The sequence below is a fragment of the Sturnira hondurensis genome, unplaced genomic scaffold (assembly GCF_014824575.4).
Source record: "Sturnira hondurensis isolate 20B ecotype Veracruz unplaced genomic scaffold, ASM1482457v3 Scaffold0018525, whole genome shotgun sequence".
Taxonomy (NCBI): Eukaryota; Metazoa; Chordata; class Mammalia; order Chiroptera; family Phyllostomidae; genus Sturnira; species Sturnira hondurensis.
In genome coordinates, this window is record NW_028091156.1 from 3,674,823 (window position 1) to 3,696,059 (window position 21,237).

At 43.2% G+C, this 21,237-nt stretch overlaps 1 protein-coding gene across 1 annotated transcript in view; it reads right to left on the reverse strand.

Annotated features, from left to right (window-relative positions):
* Window positions 1-21,237, reverse strand: part of DNAH14 (dynein axonemal heavy chain 14) — a 171,867-nt gene that overhangs the window by 142,995 nt on the left and 7,635 nt on the right. Inside the window, exons 3-9 of the mRNA XM_037069365.1 lie at window positions 20,462-20,592; window positions 17,804-17,956; window positions 17,519-17,631; window positions 14,314-14,376; window positions 11,827-11,971; window positions 10,476-10,607; window positions 5,740-5,990 (exon numbers count right to left, since the gene is read on the reverse strand). Coding sequence (XP_036925260.1) covers window positions 5,740-5,990; window positions 10,476-10,607; window positions 11,827-11,971; window positions 14,314-14,376; window positions 17,519-17,631; window positions 17,804-17,956; window positions 20,462-20,592 — 988 coding nt within the window. The remainder of the gene's footprint in view (window positions 1-5,739; window positions 5,991-10,475; window positions 10,608-11,826; window positions 11,972-14,313; window positions 14,377-17,518; window positions 17,632-17,803; window positions 17,957-20,461; window positions 20,593-21,237) is intronic.

The window sequence follows — 21,237 nt, forward strand, 5'->3', positions numbered from 1 at the left end:
AGAAATTGTCATGGGCAATAGGTATGCTTAGACCGAGCAGAGGTTAGGAAATTCATTATAAGCCTTTGTAATGTCTAACTTAGCTATCTATCTTGCTGTCTAAAATGTTTTTTGTATACTGAGGACTCTGACTCCTTGGTAGTTGTTTCTATGTGCTTAGTATGTAATAGCTAACCAGCTTCTTCTGTTTTTATGCCTAATTCTAACTGATATATATTCCTATTCAAGGTAAAGGAGGGGCTGTTACTCTAACAACTCTTTGACAATCAGGGGCTATTTTCTAAAGGGGTTTTTGCGATTCTATGAGGCAGTTCTGTGGGAATACATATTTTTCCCTGAACTGTTCTTTCTTGGGTGGCTTTCACAGGAACAAATAAGTAAAGTACGATGCCTTAATTCAGCCAGGGTGATATTGCTTAGGACTTGAGCCAACTGTTGTTTTTTCTCTTAGAGTGGTCATTAATTCTAGGAGATTCCAAATTATCAGAAGTGCAAAGGTTAGAATACTTAGAAACAGTAAGAATAAAAGCAATACCATATGTCCACTAATGCCACGTCCGTCCTGCTAGAAAACGCTTCTGTGAAGCCGTCATCTCCAAGCCGTGACTGTGTCAGCCGACCTGGTTAGCATCAGATGCGGGATCCCCAAGCCGTGACGGTGTCAGCCGACCTGGTTAGCACTGGACGTGGCATCCCCAAGCCGTGACTGTGTCAGCCGACCTGGTTAGCACTGGACGTGGCAATGGGGCCCAGCAACCCCACTTCCAACATATACACCAAAGAAGTGAAAACCGGGACCAGACAGGTATCTGCACATCCATGTTCACAGCACCGCTATTCAATAGCCAAACAGTCAAAACAACCCAACCGCCCATCANGCCTAATTCTAACTGATATATATTCCTATTCAAGGTAAAGGAGGGGCTGTTACTCTAACAACTCTTTGACAATCAGGGGCTATTTTCTAAAGGGGTTTTTGCGATTCTATGAGGCAGTTCTGTGGGAATACATATTTTTCCCTGAACTGTTCTTTCTTGGGTGGCTTTCACAGGAACAAATAAGTAAAGTACGATGCCTTAATTCAGCCAGGGTGATATTGCTTAGGACTTGAGTCAACTGTTGTTTTTTCTCTTAGAGTGGTCATTAATTCTAGGAGATTCCAAATTATCAGAAGTGCAAAGGTTAGAATACTTAGAAACAGTAAGAATAAAAGCAATACCATATGTCCACTAATGCCACGTCCGTCCTGCTAGAAAACGCTTCTGTGAAGCCGTCATCTCCAAGTCGTGACTGTGTCAACCGACATGGTTAGAAAACGCTTCTGTGAAGCCTTTGTCCCCAAGCCGTGACGGTGTCAGCCGACCTGGTTAGCACTGGACGTGGCATCCCCAAGCTGTGACTGTGTCAGCCGACCTGGTTAGCACTGGACACGGCATCCCCAAGCCGTGACTGTGTCAGCCAACCTGGTTAGCACTGGACGTGGCAATGGGGCCCAGCAACCCCACTTCCGACATATACACCAAAGAAGTGAAAACCGGGACCAGACAGGTATCTGCACATCCATGTTCACAGCACCGCTATTCAATAGCCACACGGTCAAAACAACCCAACCGCCCATCAACAGATGAATGAATCAACAAAATGTGGTCTATACAATGGATTATTCAGCCTTAAAAAATTCTGATACATGCCATGACATGCATGAACCTTGAAAACATTGTTATATGAAATAAGCCAAACACAGAAGACAAATACTGTATGATTCCACTTATGTGAGCTACTTAGAACAGCCAGTTCACTGCCACGGACCGTGTAATAGAGGTTAGAGGGCTCGTTGGGGGCTGTGCACGGGAGAGCAGGAGTCACTGGTTACAGGAACAGTTTCAGCTCAGGACAGTGAGCAAGTTCCAGAAATGGACATACTGATGGCTGTGCAATACCGAATGTGCTTAATGCCACTGAATTACGTGTGTAAAAACGGTCAATTCATGGTGTTCATGTTTTACTGCAATGAAAATCTTTTGTCTCATTTAAGCAGAGTGGGGAAGTAAAAACATTCTGCAAGCCTTAACTGAGGGAAATAGAGGCAAAAACATTTATAGAAAACATGTATAGAAAACTATGTACAAGTGTATAATAATAAGGAAAAACATTTTAATCACAATTATGAAAAAGATGGAGAATTCATACACACACTGAAAAGTATAAAGAACTCTAAATTATAGGGTGGAGGGTGGCACTGGGAATTAAGAGCCATCTGACCGATAACTGCAAAAATAGAAAAACTGGAAAAGGGGAAGAGAAATCAGCAAGAACAAAGTAAAATAAGTAACAGGATTTTAAAAAAATGTAAGAAATAAGATTAAAGCATACCAGTCATTACCAAATGTGAATAGGCTCAATTTCCCCAGCAAAAGACAAAAACTATCAGGTTGGGTAAAAAACAAAAATCAAATCATAGTAAGATACATATCTGAATACAAGGTGAAAAAGAAAGGTTGAAAATAAGGTGATCGGGAGTTTCTGGCCACAGAGAACAGCATGGAATCCTTTTTTCCTCTGTGACTGAGGTGCCGCGGACATACCGGTTTTAGGTGGACCACAGTCAATATTTGTAGCACCGGGAGACAATCAACACGACAAATCTAGTCACCATTTATCACCCTACAAAATCATGCCACTTTCTCCTTTGATGAGAACTTCTGCGACTTACTCTTCTCTCAGTAACAACCTTCATACGTGTACTACAATATTACTGAGTCTGCATGCTGTACTTCATATTTCCTTGATACTTACCCCCTTCACCCATTTCGCCCACCTCCCAACCCACTGCCCCTCAGGCAATCTCCAGTTTGTTCTCTGTATGTGTGGGTTTTGTTAGGTTTATTCATTTGTTTTTAGATTCCCGGTATAAGTGAAATGCTATTCGTTATCCTCTAACAGGTCTCTCCACATTGTTGCAAATGGCAAGCTTTCATTCTTCTCACGGGTGAGTAGAACCCCATATATATATGTGAATACACACACACACACACAAATGTACAGCAAACACCTCTTCATCTGGTCATCCATCAAGGAGACATTTAAGTGGTCTCCACATCTTAGCTACTGTAAATGCTGCTGCAATGAACGTGGAGGTGTGTGTTATCTTTTCAAATCAGTGTTTTCATTTTCTACAGACGAATACTCCAAAGTGGAACTGTTGGGTCATATGGCAGCTCTTTCTTTAACTTTTTGGGGAACCGCCACACTGCTCTCCAGCGGCTGCACCGGTTTCCATTCCCTCCAACAGTGCACGAGGGTTCCCTGCGTCTCGTGTCCTCACCAGCATGTCACATCTTGTGGCTTTGGTGAGTGCCATTCTAACAGGCGAGAGGTGACGTCTCGTTTTGATTCGCATTTCCCTGGCAATTAGTGACACGGAGCAGCTTCCCATGCACCTGTAGGCCGTTCGTGTTAACTCAAATGTCTAGTCAGGTCCTCTGCCCATTTTGTAATTGGATTTTGGTTGCTGTTGAGTTGTATGAGTTCTTTACGTATTTTGGATATTGACTCCTTATTGAATCGATGATCTGCAAATATTTTCCCCCACGAGCAGGCTGCCTGTTCATTTGGTTGGTGGCTTCCTGTGCTGTGCAGAGCTTTCTAGTTTGATACAGACCTTGTTTGGTTTTGCTTTTGCTGCCTTTGTTTTTGGAGTGAGGTCCAAAAGCTCGTCACCGAGTCCTGTAGCAAGGAGCTCGCTGCCTGTTTGCTTCCGACAAACAGGGATGGGAGAGCTAAACACTGACATGCAAAACCATGAATTCAGAGTCCTGTCTGACTCGATACACTAGAGTTAACATAAAACGTATCAAAGATCTAAATGCAAAGGCTAAAACTGGAAAATAGTAAAAGATAACACATGCGTAAATCTTCATGCCCTTGGATTAGGCAATGATTTCTTAGCTGACACCTAAACACTCTCAATATAAACAAATAAATAAAGTGGACCCTTCGAAATCACTTTTATGCCTTAAAGAATACTAGCAAGGAAACGTAAAGACATGTAGAATGGAAGAATATCTTCAAAAATAATCCATTATCTAGTAATAAAAGGGTCCAGTACCAAAATGTTTTTTAAAAAAAATTCTTACAACTCAACAATAAAAAGACAAGTAACACAATTTAAAAACGGACACGGGATTTGAACAGACATTCCCACAGCGAAGACCCACAGCCAGCCAGCGGGCACACCTCAGCGTGCTGCACACCACTGCACCGGCTGGGAGGGAGACGCAGGCCAGTGCTGTCAGCAGGTCAGCGGGGACAGAGTCAACAGTCACGGCTGCTACTGACCAGACATTTGCTTCATGTCCATTCTCCAACAACACCAGGATACATACTGTTGTGATCTCCAGGTGAGGAAACTGGGGTTTAAAGAACTTACATGAGTTCCCATAGATTAATAGCAACTTACGTCACAGGACTCATCAGAGATAAAAATAGGGCTTACAACCTAGGTAGTCTGATGCCACGAAAAGACGCCCTTGAACAGTACCCATGTATCCCTCCTGTGACATTAACAAAGGCGTGCAGGGCACATTGGACTTAAATGGGCTATAAAGTGGTACACGAGGATTATAAAAATGGAAGGACAGATAGACGTCCAGGAAAAAATACACCAAAATAAAAAGACACTGTATTTAAGTGACAGAATTTTTGTTTTACAAATTTTCTATAATATACTGAATGAATTATAATAGTTTTTTAAATAATTATGTTCAGAATGAAAACTTTTCCTAAACACACACACACACACACACACACACCCCAGTGTTAGAAGAACTAAAACCTCGGTGTGTTGTCAGTAGACAGTTCTGTTCTAACGCAGGTCGAAGTCCTGGCACTGACTCGAGTCAGCGACGAGGCCTTGGGTAAGTGACTTACGCTCTGTGGATTCAGTAATAAGTTAGAGAACCACATACTCACTTCCAGATTCTTCAGAATTTTATGAATTGATATATTTTAATTACTCTTCAGTTATGACACTAAAACTTTGATTTGGTCGAAATGATGTTAATTTTGACGGTTTGGGCATAATTACAAGTATTCCACAATTTCAGTTCATCGTCCATGTTTCACAAATTACAGTGGACACATACGGTTGTGGAAAATTAAAAAAATCGCTTTTTTAAAAAAACTGTTTAAATAGAAGGTGAAAATATCTTGTATTCAACAGATCTTATACAATGGAATCCACTCAAATTCAATTGAACTTTATGGCTCCTCCTAGAATCACTCTTGTATCTTTAAGAACTAGCTCTGAACTTTAAAGACATCGTATGTCTCTATGTGGAATTACCACATTTAGAAAAGTACAGAATACCCAGTTAAATCGGAATTTCAGACAAACAATAATTTTTAGGATAGGTAATATCTGGAACATATGTATACTAAAAAATTATTCATTGTTTATCTGAATTTTATATTGTTCTGGACAACCCGTATTTTACATGGCAATCTGACATACGCAGAATTTGAAAAAAATTTCGGGAAATTAGTTTTATGGACAGTATAAAGTAAACTATTTCCAGATACTAAGTTCAGGTACTTGTAAAAATTAAGCACATACAATTTGCTATAAGGAGAGCTTTCAAATCTTAGCTTCGACAATTGGGTATCTCCTCCATAGGTGGCAATCAATATTTACAGCCCCGTGATCACAAATTCCCTTTATAAATAAAAGGTATGATTTACCTGATGAGGTCTTCATTCCTTTTTTCCACGGAAAATGGCACTCTGTCGGAATTACTAAAGAACTCCAGGAGCAGCGTCACGGCGGAGCTCATCAGCTGGCGAATGAGCTCCTGGAACAGGCAGTCCACCAGCATCAGGAACCGCAACGTGGTTTGGAAAAAACGTCGACATTTAGGCAGTTTGAAATATGTCGTGTTATTCTCCGAGAACTCCAAGTCAAAATATTCCCTAATTTCTTCCTTTTCTGCTACCTACAATTCAATCAGCAATTGAGAGACAAGTGAGAATTTCCTAGGTTAACACAGCATGGATTCTAAGCCATAGTATTTTTATTAGTCTGAGTCACATACCGGAATTAAAGATAACAATTTCCACTAGAACCTTGCCTTATGCTTACACTGTATGTTTACCTCGTGCTTAAACACGAGGCAAAAAAAGACAACTTATGTTCTGAAGCCTATGCAGTTTGGCGTCTCACTTGTAAAAGCAGGTTCACTCGGGAAACCGAAATGGGAAGTACATGCTCATAAATATCTGTGTGTTCCTGCACAGAGGAACCCTCCTCCAATGCACCAAGAGCTACCAGTGGGGGGAGTGAAGTCTTCATGTAAGGATTCCTAAGACACAGTCCAACGCTGTCTCCTTTGTGCTAGGCTACAGCAACTAGACTCTATTTTCCTTTGTCATCCTCACCTGGGGCACGCGTACTGACCTCAGAGAATGGGGAAAGGGGAGAGGGAGGGAGGGAGGGAGGGAGAGAAACACCGATGAGAGAGAGGAGCCTCAACTGGCTGTGTCCTGCATGCACGTTGACTGAGCAGGACCCAGGCTCATGCCCCAACCAAGAATCAAACCTGCAACCTTCCTGTTTACAGGACCATGTTCCAGCCAGCTGAGCCACACCAGCCAGGGCTAGACTTTATTTTAACACATACATGCTATACAACACAGAATTAAGAAAAAAATTTGTCAAATTTGATGTTAGATTTTTATATGTAAGTATAATTATCTTTCTTGAGACACCCGACTTGGCCGGTCAGAAGTGAACGGCATGTTTTGATAAAAAATACAGGGTGACATCAGGACCACCAAACACTTCTAAACTGTGATCCTAAAAATAATTTGGAAGCTACTCCAAAGGATTCCTTCTAGAGACACAACCATTTGATTCCTGGTGGACCTTCAAAATTCTAAAAATATTTCCAACTTTTGAACCCTTATTGGTTAGTCCTGCTTTTTCATTTCTGTTCCAATTGGTACCTAAATGCTTGTAAGTAGTCATCCTTTTCAACCTGTGCTCTCATTTTTAAAAGTACGATTGCATTAGTTTTTTATGTCACCTCTTTTCATATTTCATTTTATTCATTTGTATTTTCTTTTTAAAATTATTAGGTCAGTTGCTTTACAACTCGGCAATTTTTTTCCAGTACTGGCGGCTGACTGGAGAATGGCTTACCAAGGTGAGGAAGTTCTTTACTGAAGCCACAGCTGTTTGAAGAAGCTGGGCTAAAGAAAGACGGAGCCTCGAATTTCTATACTAGTCAAGGGCACAGCCACCCTGGGCCTGACAAAGGGAATACGACTTTTTAACAGATTACGTTTTTATTGTAAAGCTTCTATTTTCCCAGGAGTGATCTGAAGACTTCATGTGCATAATGCATGGATTTTTAATTGGTAAAATGGGCAGAGAGTATTCATTATTCAAAATAAGTACTAAAAGAGTTTTAAAGAGCTTAACATGTACCTGTTTTCAGTACGAAAATTACAGTGACAGGCCTGGTCTTTTTACTCAACACCAGTGATGCTGATGAGAGTCCTGCCCCCGGGCAGGCTCACCTGCCCTCTGCTGCCACCGGGGTGAGTGGGGCGGGCCGCCCCAGGTCTCCATCACTGATTCCGGCCCTCCGTCCCCGTCCCATCCACGCCTATGCTGCATTCTTCCAGAGCCAGGCTGTCCCCAATGTCGCCCAGAGGAACCCTTTCCAACCCAGGGAGGGGCACTTCAGAGTCCCTTCGGAGCGTGTATTGCTCTGCTGGGCCCTGACGGCAGACACTCTCATTCCACGGGTCTCGGGGTCCCAGACACCCTTTATTCATGAAAAGCCGCCCATGTGCTTCTAGCAGGCAGCCTGTTGGAAAAACACTAGCCTAGAGCTTGGCCACCGAGCTAGACAGTTCAGTTTGAAAACTTCATCCAAGACGGCCGTGGAGGTGACTCCAGCCTCCATGCCATGAGCCCGTGGCAGCCACAGCACCGCACACTGCCGCTGGGTCCCAGCAGTGTCCAGCGCGCCCGCAGCGGGCCTGGTGCCCGCTTCCCGCCCAGGCCCTCATCACTCTGTGTGTGTGAGGCCCTGCCACTGCATGGCCACCAGCAGATGCCCCAGCAGCCAGGTGCACGCACAGCCCCAGTGCCGGCCACCCGCGCTGCCTGCCTTGGTCCCCAGCCCCTGGACCTGGGGCCGCTGCCGAGCATCCCAAGAGCCCCTGCAGCCCCTGGGGACCCACTGCAGTAGTGTCCAATGACAACACAGCTTCCAGTCCTCAGGAGCCTCAGCCAAGAGACATCGCACCCCTCACAGGACCTACTGCCTCCACGGGGCCCTGCGTCTGGCCTCCTGCACCACCAGCCTCAGGGTCACGAGATACCCCAGCAGGTCCCAGCCATAGGTGCAAAGCTTCCCTTACTGAAGTCAGTCCATAAAGAGGTGACAGCTTCTTCAAACGCACATACAGGTGTATGTGAGGCTACAGGGATCACGAAAATCAGGGATTCTTAAGTCCACTGAAGGAATATAGTAAACCTCCAGCCACTAGCCCCAGAGAAACGGACATCCAGGAATTACCCAAGAAGGAATTCAAAGCAATCGTACTAAAGACGCTCAGAGAGCTGCAAAGGAGACCTGTCAGGGATCACTCTGTACGTTAGATAAATGTCTGACCAACACGCTGTACATCTGAAACTAATATAACACTGAATGTCAACTGTGATTAAAAGTGATTTCAAATTAAACAAAGACGTTATCCAATCAGAGAGGAAAAGGAGTGAAAAATGCCTACGTAATCAATGGGAAACCAAAAAAAAGTATCACCTTGTAATTACTGGGTTCCAGAAGGAGACCAGAGGGAGAGGGGGCAGGGAGCTCGTCCGCAGAGCACGGCTCCAGACCCCAAAAGACCCCAAACAGCCAGGGAAATCCTGAGAAAGAACAAAGTTGGAGGCATCCTGCGGTCACCTGGTATCAACTACACCACAAGGTCACAGCAACAAAACCATGCCACCGGCATAAAAACAGACACATGATCATGGAACAGAACAGAGAACCCAGAAATACACCCATGCCTATACGGTCAACTCGACTGTGACAAAGGAGACCAGAATATACAACGGGGAAAGAGCCCCTTCAGTAAATAACGTCACAAAAATTGGTCAGGTACATGCACAAAAAAAATTAAAGTAGGTCACTTTCTTACACCATATACAAATATAAATGCAAAGTGGATTAACAACTTAAATGTAAGACCCCAAACCACAAAAGTCTTTGAAGAAAGCATAGGCAGTCAGCTCTGTGACTGCTCTTAGCATTATTTGGGGGGGGGTCTCCCCAAGCAAAGGAAACAAAAGTAGACAAACAAATAAATGGGACTATATCAAACCAGAATGATTTGCACAGCTAAGGAAACCACTAACAAAAAAGACAACCTACTGATTTCAACAGCAGGACTGGCGGTAGGTCTACTGAGTTCTTACAAGAAGTTGATTTAAATGGAAATCCCTTAACAAATACTGATGACCAGACCCTGGTGGCGCTGTACAGGGTGGCCCTGACAAGTATTTTACTACATCTCAGTGGCCTGAGTTCTTCTGTCAATGCCTCGTAGATCCTGCTGCCCATGGCCAAATTGTCCCGAAGTCTGTCCACAAATGGCCGCGCTGAGGGAGGTTAGGACTCTGAGGAATACGATAAGGAGGAGGAGGCTTTATTTCCCGGACACAATATAGCCGCACTTCGTCTTCCTGTCAACAGGCCTTGTAGACGCTGCTACCCAGCATCTACCAAAAGTCCAATTCAGAGAAACAATATGTGAAAATAGTTGAGGGAGACCCAGTCCATGTATTCCTCCAGGGAGCCTCAAACACCCTTCTGGTTCAGCCACAGCAGCAGAGAGAGGCCGCAAGGAGGTGATGCTGGGTCGCCCCTTTATCAAAGTGCACTTGTTCTGTGCACTGTCTTTCCCACACGGGGGAGCTACACGAAACAGTCCTGTGACATGAGTCACAGCATATCGGGCACGAATGTGCTGAGGACACTGTTCATTGTACTACGGAGTCCTTTTAACGAAATCCTCAGGAAGTTTGATGTCATCCAGTTACGCTTCTCCTGAGCAACGAGTTTCTGTCTTAGGGATACTGAGCTTGTACCAATTTCCTTTTATACGTCAGCTCAAGTTACACTTGAAGCATCTGGAAAGTACATACGTAAAAATGTACACATAATGATTTATACAGAACACAAAAATACTTCCATGCACCTGCGTCCGCGCTCTATACAGCATTTAGGAAAAGCCCCTTACTGCACTTTGTACACGGAAAGTACTAGCTGCTTGGCTGATCAGCCACCTTCGTCTCTCCACCCGCCCGTTTCCGACACCTTTTCCAGGGGTGCAATTTAGAGCAATCGCTTTAACCACTATATAAAAACTGATACATTGACAGGATACAATTAACGAATTACCTTTAAAATTGTTCCTTTCATTGCTGAAACAGCTTTATCTCTGATCTCCTGAAGTTGTCCCAGTGCGTGGGCAGCCTGCTGTAACTGCTCCTCACAAAATTCGTCCAGAGAGTATGTCCGAGACCTATCCAGCTGGTTAAGTGATAGTGAATGCAAAACCAAAGTTCGGTTACGAGAGAGAGAGAGAGAGAGAGAAAGAAAGAACATGTCACAAGGATGAGCACATTTCATACTTTCATTTGTATGTTATTCTTTATATCACACTACATGACTTGCAAGTTTTTCATATTCAGACACCCACCGTTAAATAACTAAATCTTGATAAAAGACAGAAAAATACAGATAGTTTAATTGTAATGAAAATTAAGCCAAAGCAAGAAGATTTGAGAGCCAATGTATTTTTTCGAAATATTCGTGAACCTGGGGAAGTAGCCATCCCAGGAACTGCTTTGCCTTGAAGTCCCAATTATATGTCAAACTTAAAAATCTGAACACTAAAGGTAGCATAAACAGGTTAAAACTAAATAATACAGATAAGGTTAGAATTATTCTAGATTTTAATGTTTTAAAAGGTAAAAGAGAAAGATGAAGGGTAAAAGACAATGGGTAATAAAAACATAATAAAATGGATGTTGAAAAAATAAAAAATAAAACAGGCTCTTGATTTATAATATTAACTGTATTACATAAGTATAGTCAAATGCAATTAATTTTGAGCTGATTGTCAAATTTATAACTTGTTCAAGTCCTAGTATTATTTCTCTTTCTGGGTCTAGATGACTCTCAATCTTACTTTTCAGTATCTCCCTCCCACAGTGGGTAAGTTAGCTGCTGGAATGCCATTTTAAGTGTACATTAAACACTTAAAATCTGTATTTCTAAATACTTTACTGAAAGAAAACTATCCCATATAAATTAAGTCACTCATTAAGAAGGTCACCCTTTCTTAGAATTGTAGAACAGGAGAATTCATAAATTTAAACCTCCTAAACCTCTAGTTGCAACTTAATACAATTTTTTGACATGCTACATACTGAAAGAAAATTAGTCACTATCAATTATGTATTAAAGATAATTATTTATAAATATCACGTTTGGAGTTCTGAAAATAAAGAAAAAACCGCATAACAGACTTAGGTTAAGTGTACGGAAGAAACTATTAATAAGAAATGCTAACTTAAAAGTGACTGCCCAAGGGACTAAGGTTCCTCGCAGGTACTTTAGGGTCGGGCATGCCCAGGGCTGGTTCACTTACGGATCTAGGTACCTGTACCCCTCTATTCAAAACCCCAACTGTTCTTCCTCATTCCTAGGCACCAGTCTTGGCCTACGGCCGTACGCTTCCACTCACCTTCACAAGGCATATGGCAGATGGGTTATCTTCATGCTCATTAGCATTTTGGGGAGTAACTGCATCTTCACAAAGTCCCTTTATGTAAAGCAAACAGGCTTGAAATAGCTCATCTGCCCAAAAAAGATGCTGGGACAAAAATGACCTGCAAGTTAAAGATTTTCCACAGACTTACCTCTCCTTCGAAGTGAATGAAGTTAATTGAGAGGTAAGTAGGATAATTGGTTTCATATGCCCACAGTTAATACCTATTACCTCTGTCACATTTTAAACGACACTGACAAAGATTAGCAAGCACTGCGGGTTGTGTCTGGCTGACAGGTTGAAGGCAAGGTTTTGGTGCTGCGAGTAAGAACAAAACAGGAGGGGGCGCAAGTGCTGATGTGATTCAGTCACGCCGCCTGGTTCTAGCGGTTTTGACACAGTAGGCAGGGATCTCCACAAGGAATCACGTCACCCATAGTCATTCAATTTAAACAAATCCTCTAACCACCTAAATCCTAAAATAGAGAGAGGGGCCCTTGATAGGCCCTTTTCTTTGCTCTGTCCCTTCCCACTGGAGCGCCATCTTGGCCACCACAGTGAGCCAAATCCCTTCGGACCACACTGGGAGGACAGGGGCAGGATGGAGCAGGAAACGGCAGAGCGGAAGTGGTGAGGGCCTCGCCTTATCGAGGGGATGTTGCTGAGTGAAAGCCAGGCCTCCGCGTTAAAGCCCACCTGAATCAGCCAGCCACTGAGGCCACAGAGTCGCTTTCTGGTGTCGAGGAGCAAGTTAACTATCCCCCTAACAACCAGCATGTAGTAGATGCTAAGTGAACATTCTTGTGTATCAAAGAAAGGCAGGCCAAAGGCTGGGAGCAAGTATTTACAAACCACTTATCTAACAAAAAAACCGTATCTAGAGTAGAAAAAGAACCCTAAAAATTCAGCAGTATACAGGCAAACGATCCACACAGAAAATGTTCCAAAGACATGATGTTTCACCAAAGAAAATGTACAGGTGGACAATAAGCACATGAAAAGATATTCAACATCATTAGTCATGCAAATGCAAATTAAAACCACAATGAGGTATTACTACATACCTCCCAGAATGGGGGAAATAAAATAGTAAAACAGTAACAACCCCCAGTTGCAGTGTCAACGTGGAGAAACTGAACCGCTCCCAGACTGCTGGAGCTGGTGGAAATGAACGCTAGCAGTCACTTTGCAACTCCTCTGTAGTCTGTTAAAAAACCTAAACATGCAATTACCATAGGACCCAGCAATTGCACTCCTGGACATGACACCCCAGAGAAATAAAAACACGTGTTCACTCCCAAACCCGTGGGTGCATGCTTATAGCAGCTTTATCTGTAAGAAACGGAAACTGGGAAACACCCAGGTGCACGTCAACGGGTAAGGGGTTGAACAAGCAGGGGTGCACTCACATCAGAGCTGCTACTCAGCAATGCAAAGACAACTCACAGGTGCAACAACCTGGCTGCACCTCCAGAGAGTTATGCCAGGTAAAGAGAGCCAAGCCCAAAGGCTATGCCCTCCACGACTCTATTTAGACAACAGCCTTGACCAGACAAAGTTCCAGAGTGGAGACCAGGTGAGCTCCTGGCGGAGGTGGAGGAGAAGGTGGAAGTGGGAGGGAAGCAGGCAGGGTATTGACGGGCGATGTGAGGGACCCTGTGGTGACAGCAGGGCTGTGTCCTTGGTTGTATCAACGTCACTGTCCCAACTGTCATATTTCACTCTCGGTTTGCAAGATGTTACCCTCGGGGAAGCCTGGGTAAAGGGTACACAGAATCTCTCTGTAGCGTTTCTTACACCTACAGCTGCATTTCAATCACAATAATCTCAAAGTGAAAAGTTTCATAACAGCAGCAGCAACAAAGCTTGGCTGCTGGAGAGCCCACAAAATAGAACTAACTGTCATCGATCTTGGATTGCTTAATCATGCCCCTTTTTGAAAGCAGAAAGTTGGATCTCGGGACCAAGGGACTCGGGCATGAGTCCCTCACAGCACCCTGACTTCCTCGTAGCACAGAACGATACACTGGGAAGCACAGGGAGTCTCTAGTATAAGGAGGGTCCAGCAGAGGTGAGGCCTGCTGGAGCGTGGTTGGTAGGGTAACAATACAGGTGTAGTAACTCACACTTTGAACATTTCATCTAAAATGTCGCAGGGTGTGCTTGAGTGTGGTATTATTATGCAACAATCATAAGCAAATTCCATGCTTATGATTTTGCAACAAAAGATTTGTAATAAAAGGGGGTGTTTGTGCCGGACCCTATATATACACTTAAAACATGTTTAATATATAAAAATATTGATACTCTCTAAAAATTAGATGGATTAAAATTAATAATCACGGTTCTGGAATGTGACTTTCTAGTCACTGAGTGAGAACTGGAATCTGCTTCCATAACTACACATTTAAAATAAAGCTCCCTCTTGAAATTTCTGTAAATAGATTGCATATTAAGACTTACCTGCTCTTATCTGTCTTAATTCTTTTAACATTACATTTCCAGGTAACAAATGCTTTGTTAACTCTGAAAGGAAAAATACTTCTTACATTCTATACTCATACATTTTAATTACGTAAAATACATTTAGTAAAGGCTTAGTAATACTAAAAAATTCTGTAGCGGACTCTCAATAAACATGCATTTAATAAATGAAATGCATGAAAAACACGAGGTAAATGAAGGTCACGATGGTCTATTTAAGTTCACTTGACACTAAAATATCTCTTTCTTGGGATATTTATACAGAAATACAAGAGAGCTCAGCCCCCAAGGTGGGAAGCTCCTTTTAACTACAGTTGTTCTCGGCCGCCCCACCTGCTCGTTATCCCCACAAATACGGCCTCCCTGGAGCAGTACCCGGATGCCACCCAGCCGATGGCTATTTCAAAAGGAGCGTATTACAGACCAATGGTTTCGGTTTCGTGCATCTCACCGAAAACTGGAGAATGTCCTGAACTGCTGTAATAAGTAGTAACATCGCCTTTCTACTAGCCATTCCAAAGAAGGGGTGAGTTCTGCTTCTTCTACGCCGTCCACTTTGGTAACCTGCAAATATAAAACACAAAGACATCATCTCGCTTTCTGAAAAGTACGTGTCATCTGCAAGAAACTGGGAAAGCCTGTGTTTGGCTCAGAACTACCTGTCTCCGGAGTCAAGCCTTTTCTCTCTCTGACCTTCCCCACTCCCCACCGACACTCACACCCAACTGCCCTTCACCTTTGAAACGAATGACGCGGTAACAGTCCAAAATTCTCTGCGGTGTCGGGCTCTGTGGGCAGAGACAACCTGAAGGTCATATGCATCATAAAAGACTTTGGGATTTTTCCGGGGAAGGCAATATACAAATTCTCCATCATCTTTCAAAGGTTCCTGAGGTTAAAAAAAAAAAATTTTTTTTTTAGTTCACTTGACCAAATTAAGTAGTCAAATGGTTGAACAGATGACTCAGGAAATTGAAACAATGTTATTGCAACTTAAAAATAACATCATTGAGAAAAGCTACAATCAAATCATGTCTGACCAGAGTCCAACAAGATCAATCTTAAGACTTAATACATTTAATTTTCATTCTTAGACATGATGTGGTAATAGAACGTGCATGAACACTGGCTTGTACCCTTACTAACGCATGCTTGGGAACCCAAAGAACTTAATGACACCTTCCGTGTACACGCTGTGCTCCCAGTCAAGCTGTCTGCCAACATGAGAAGCCGTATGAGCACATTAAATTTATCATTTGATAATGATGGTGGTTTAGTATAATAATAGCTAATATTCGTCAAGTAATGAATACCTGATGAGTTGCGTTTCCCATACACACCTTCACAACCACAGGGTTTTTAATCTCTTACATTTAACCTGTTAAATGTAAGAGACAATCGAGTTAGATCTTTGCAATCTCACCAAACAGAGGCAGAAATCACTACGTGGAGAAATCAGGAAATCTGAGAAAAGCCGCACGGTCAGAAGGTGGAAAAGCAAGGCTCTGAGCCGTGGCGGCCTCTCCCTGGCCCAAGACGCTGCTGAGAAACCAGATGTTCCGCACTCAGAGAATTTCTACATGAAACTTATTTGCGCTTCGAAACTTCTAACTTTTATTGATAAAACATTGCAACAAAGTTTTTTTTTAAATATAATTTTTATTTAATTCTTGTTCAAGTACAGGTTTCTGTCTTATATTCCCAACCCTGCCTGCCCTGCAACAAAGTTTTGTTTAGTCTTGTGGGGTAATTAAATTTTATAATGAAAGAGCATTTAGTATTCTTGATTATAACTCAATGAATGATGTCTCCAGAAGCTCTTGAACTGAGTAACTAAGCAGCTTCCAATCAGTGTAATTTTGAACTTTGGATCCAGTTTTACTTTCTAAGAAATAAAATGGCCAGCCTTAAACACTGTTAGGGTTTCTTCTCCATTTTCTCAGCGGCTTCATTTTCTTATTTTGACTCCTAACATAGTGGGTACCTAGAAACCTTAAAACACAAGTTTAAAAGCTGCAAATAAAATGAAATAAACTCTGAGAGATGAGGTAAAGTATACAGGCTTTTTAGAGCCAGCAGCCACTTGAGGGACTTCTGTTCTAAATTGTGTGTCCAGGAAGTTGAGATCCCTAGAGACTTAACATAGACACAGTACTCAAAATGGATTATATATGTAATTAAATAATTGAACTGTAGAAGCATAAGAATAATGTTATAATTATTCTTTTCAATGAAAAAAATGTTTTTCATATTTTCAATTCTTTTTCCAAAAATACAACACACCTCTGTAGCGAGTCTAGGGATATTAAACTGAGGTACAGCTGCATTTTTCAGCTGCCTCACCCCCTTATCTGCCAGGCCACACACATTATTTCATTTAATTGTCAAAGCTCTCTAAGGTAAGTATTATTACCTCCATTTTAAGGTCTAAGAAACTAAAGCTCAGGGAGGTTAGAAACTTGCCTAAAACAACACAGCAAGTACATCAACAGAGATTAAGAACCAGGGGAGTCTCCCTTTGTTAGGCACCTACTTTACATGGACCCTGCCCTGGACCAACTGCCAGATACCCATTTACGGGCACAGTTCCAAAGCAGGAACCGGCGAGCTCCAGCCAGGACCAGGTGCCTATTTCCATGAACGGGTTTACAGGAACACGGCCACCCCTGCTGGTGTCTAGTCTCTTGTTGCTTCTGCACTGCCATGACAGAATGGAGGGATCACGAAAAAGACCACAGCCTGCAAAGCCATGATTTACTATTTACTATCTGGCCCTTTTCGGAAGAAGCCTGTGGACCCCTGGTCCAGAACAGAGGCTCTCAACTGCCTGTTGGCATCACCCAGAGAGCTTAATAAAATACAGGTGGCTGAGCTCCACCCACAGAGCTCCCCGGTCAGAAAGTTGGGGGTGGAGGTGGGAACATGGGCTTTGGGAAGTTCCAAGGTGACACGGAGGCTGCTGGCCTGGGCACTGCGCCTAAAGGANTATTTATACAGAAATACAAGAGAGCTCAGCCCCCAAGGTGGGAAGCTCCTTTTAACTACAGTTGTTCTCGGCCGCCCCACCTGCTCGTTATCCCCACAAATACGGCCTCCCTGGAGCAGTACCCGGATGCCACCCAGCCGATGGCTATTTCAAAAGGAGCGTATTACAGACCAATGGTTTCGGTTTCGTGCATCTCACCGAAAACTGGAGAATGTCCTGAACTGCTGTAATAAGTAGTAACATCGCCTTTCTACTAGCCATTCCAAAGAAGGGGTGAGTTCTGCTTCTTCTACGCCGTCCACTTTGGTAACCTGCAAATATAAAACACAAAGACATCATCTCGCTTTCTGAAAAGTACGTGTCATCTGCAAGAAACTGGGAAAGCCTGTGTTTGGCTCAGAACTACCTGTCTCCGGAGTCAAGCCTTTTCTCTCTCTGACCTTCCCCACTCCCCACCGACACTCACACCCAACTGCCCTTCACCTTTGAAACGAATGACGCGGTAACAGTCCAAAATTCTCTGCGGTGTCGGGCTCTGTGGGCAGAGACGACCTGAAGGTCATATGCATCATAAAAGACTTTGGGATTTTTCCGGGGAAGGCAATATACAAATTCTCCATCATCTTTCAAAGGTTCCTGAGGTTAAAAAAAACCATTTTTTTTTTTTAGTTCACTTGACCAAATTAAGTAGTCAAATGGTTGAACAGATGACTCAGGAAATTGAAACAATGTTATTGCAACTTAAAAATAACATCATTGAGAAAAGCTACAATCAAATCATGTCTGACCAGAGTCCAACAAGATCAATCTTAAGACTTAATACATTTAATTTTCATTCTTAGACATGATGTGGTAATAGAACGTGCATGAACACTGGCTTGTACCCTTACTAACTTATGCTTGGGAACCCAAAGAACTTAATGACACCTTCCGTGTACACGCTGTGCTCCCAGTCAAGCTGTCTGCCAACACGAGAAGCCGTATGAGCACATTAAATTTATCATTTGATAATGATGGTGGTTTAGTATAATAATAGCTAATATTCGTCAAGTAATGAATACCTGATGAGTTGCGTTTCCCATACACACCTTCACAACCACAGGGTTTTTAATCTCTTACATTTAACCTGTTAAATGTAAGAGACAATCGAGTTAGATCTTTGCAATCTCACCAAACAGAGGCAGAAATCACTACGTGGAGAAATCAGGAAATCTGAGAAAAGCCGCACGGTCAGAAGGTGGAAAAGCAAGGCTCTGAGCCGCGGCGGCGTGCGCGGCGGCCTCTCCCTGGCCCAAGACGCTGCTGAGAAACCTGATGTTCCGCACTCAGAGAATTTCTACGTGAAACTTATTTGCACTTCGAAACTTCTAACTTTTATTGATAAAACATTGCAACAAAGTTTTGTTTAGTCTTGTGGGGTAATTAAATTTTATAATGAAAGAGCATTTAGTATTCTTGATTATAACTCAATGAATGATGCCTCCAGAAGCTCTTGAACTGAGTAACTAAGCAGCTTCCAATCACTGTAATTTTGAACTTTGAATCCAGTTTTACTTTCTAAGAAATAAAATGGTCAGCCTTAAATACTGTTAGGGTTTCTTCTCCATTTTCTCAGCGGCTTCATTTTCTTATTTTGACTCCTAACATAGTGGGTACCTAGAAACCTTAAAACACAAGTTTAAAAGCTGCAAATAAAATGAAATAAACTCTGAGAGATGAGGTAAAGTATACAGGCTTTTTAGAGCCAGAAGCCACTTGAGGCACTTCCATTCTAAATTGTGTGTCCAGGAAGTTGAGATCCCTAGAGACTTAACATAGACACAGTACTCAAAATGGATTATATATGTAATTAAATAATTCAACTGTAGAAGCATAAGAATAATGTTATAATTATTCTTTTCAATGAAAAAATGTTTTTCATATTCTCAATTCTTTTTCCAAAAATACAACACACCTCTGTAGCGAGTCTAGGGATATTAAACTGAGGTACAGCTGCATTTTTCAACTGCCTCACCCCCTTATCTGCCAGGCCACATGCATTATTTCATTTAATTGTCAAAGCTCTCTAAGGTAAGTATTATTACCTCCATTTTAAGGTCTAAGAAACTAAAGCTCAGGGAGGTTAGAAACTTGCCTAAAACAACACAGCAAGTACATCAACAGAGATTAAGAACCAGGGGAGTCTCCCTTTGTTAGGCACCTACTTTACATGGACCCTGCCCTGGACCAACTGCCAGATACCCATTTACGGGCACAGTTCCAAAGCAGGAACCGGCGAGCTCCAGCCAGGACCAGGTGCCTATTTCCATGAACGGGTTTACAGGAACACGGCCATCCCTGCTGGTGTCTAGTCTCTTGTTGCTTCTGCACTGCCATGACAGAATGGAGGGATCACGAAAAAGACCACAGCCTGCAAAGCCATGATTTACTATTTACTATCTGGCCCTTTTGGGAAGAAGCCTGTGGACCCCTGGTCCAGAACAGAGGCTCTCAATTACCTGTTGGCATCACCCAGAGAGCTTAATAAAATACAGGTGGCTGAGCTCCACCCACAGAGCTCCCCATTCAGAAAGTTGGGGGTGGAGGTGGGAACATGCGCTTTGGGAAGTTCCAAGGTGACACGGAGGCTGCTGGCCTGGGCACTGTACCTAAAGGACCCCTGATCAGAAAGTAGGACGAGATGGCCCTGCTCAGTCTCCGACCACCCGTCATGAATGAGGTCACGGAAAGCAGACCTTAGTTCTCACCACGGCTTGCCCCCCTGGTCACATGGCGCTGGACAAGCTAAAATCTCTCTGAAGAGGCTGGTGAGTGAGGAGAAAGTGGAAAGAATGAGGGCACACAGAGATGAGGAGGTAAAAAGTCAAGTACGAGGAAGTAAGAGGGAGGGGAACAGGGTGTTACAGAAGTACACTGGGGCTTCGTACAGCACGAAAAACTGATGAATGTGAACGTGAGTGTAGCTGCGAATTTCAGGGAGATGTCATATCTGCTCTCCATTCAAGTGAAATGAGATAATCTGATACTAATGTAACAATAATGCAATGGTGACTTTAATGTATAGAATACATAAAATGAAAGTAAGATACAGTCTCAAACACTTGCTTTCGCAGCACCAAACCAAGTGAACTGCAACGATACCTTTAGCGTGATCTTCTGGGCTGCGCCGCGGGGACTTCTGGGTCCTGGGCTGCCGTGGGATAACGCTGTTTGCCAGCCGAGCTTCTCCCTCAGCCGAATGATGTTTCTCACCACGTTGTCATCCTCTGGTTCTGGTTTGGGACACGAAAACAAGACCCAGCGCAAGTGAGTATGGGCGCCAGTTAAGGGCAACACTGAATGTTCCAAATACTTCTACACAGAGGAAAAATACAAATGGCAATTTACACTGAAAGTTTACACAGACTATACGATTGGGGAAGAAAATATAGCTTAAAATTCAACTTTAACGGAAGCTGGAAGGGAGAAACAATAGCTTTCCATTTCAGAGAGCGGTCACAAAGGACCTAATTACGCGGGTGGTCCGCCAGAACAGTGCTACACTTTTCTGAGTCAAGGCCTGGGCTGCGGGTCAGAGCGGGTGGCGGCGTGAGACTCGAACGTTCCCCCCCAGGGACACCCATCCCGCAGGCCCTTTCGGACCGCGTCTGCCTTGCTCTCTCAGCAGCTGACCCGTCTCTTCTTCTAGAAACAGTTGCTTCCCTTGGCACTTGGTCCCCACGCTCCATGGGTTGTCCTTCTGGCCCTTGAACTTCTGGGTACAATGAGTCATGGGAGAGGCACGCCAAGAGCCGTGCTGGCACAGCCGACGGCGCTATGAAGCCGCCTGAGATTCCCGCTGCTCCATAAATCACACACACCAGCTGATCGAAACCCCTGTTTAGCTCAGGATTCAAGGCCACTTTGAGCTATTGTGT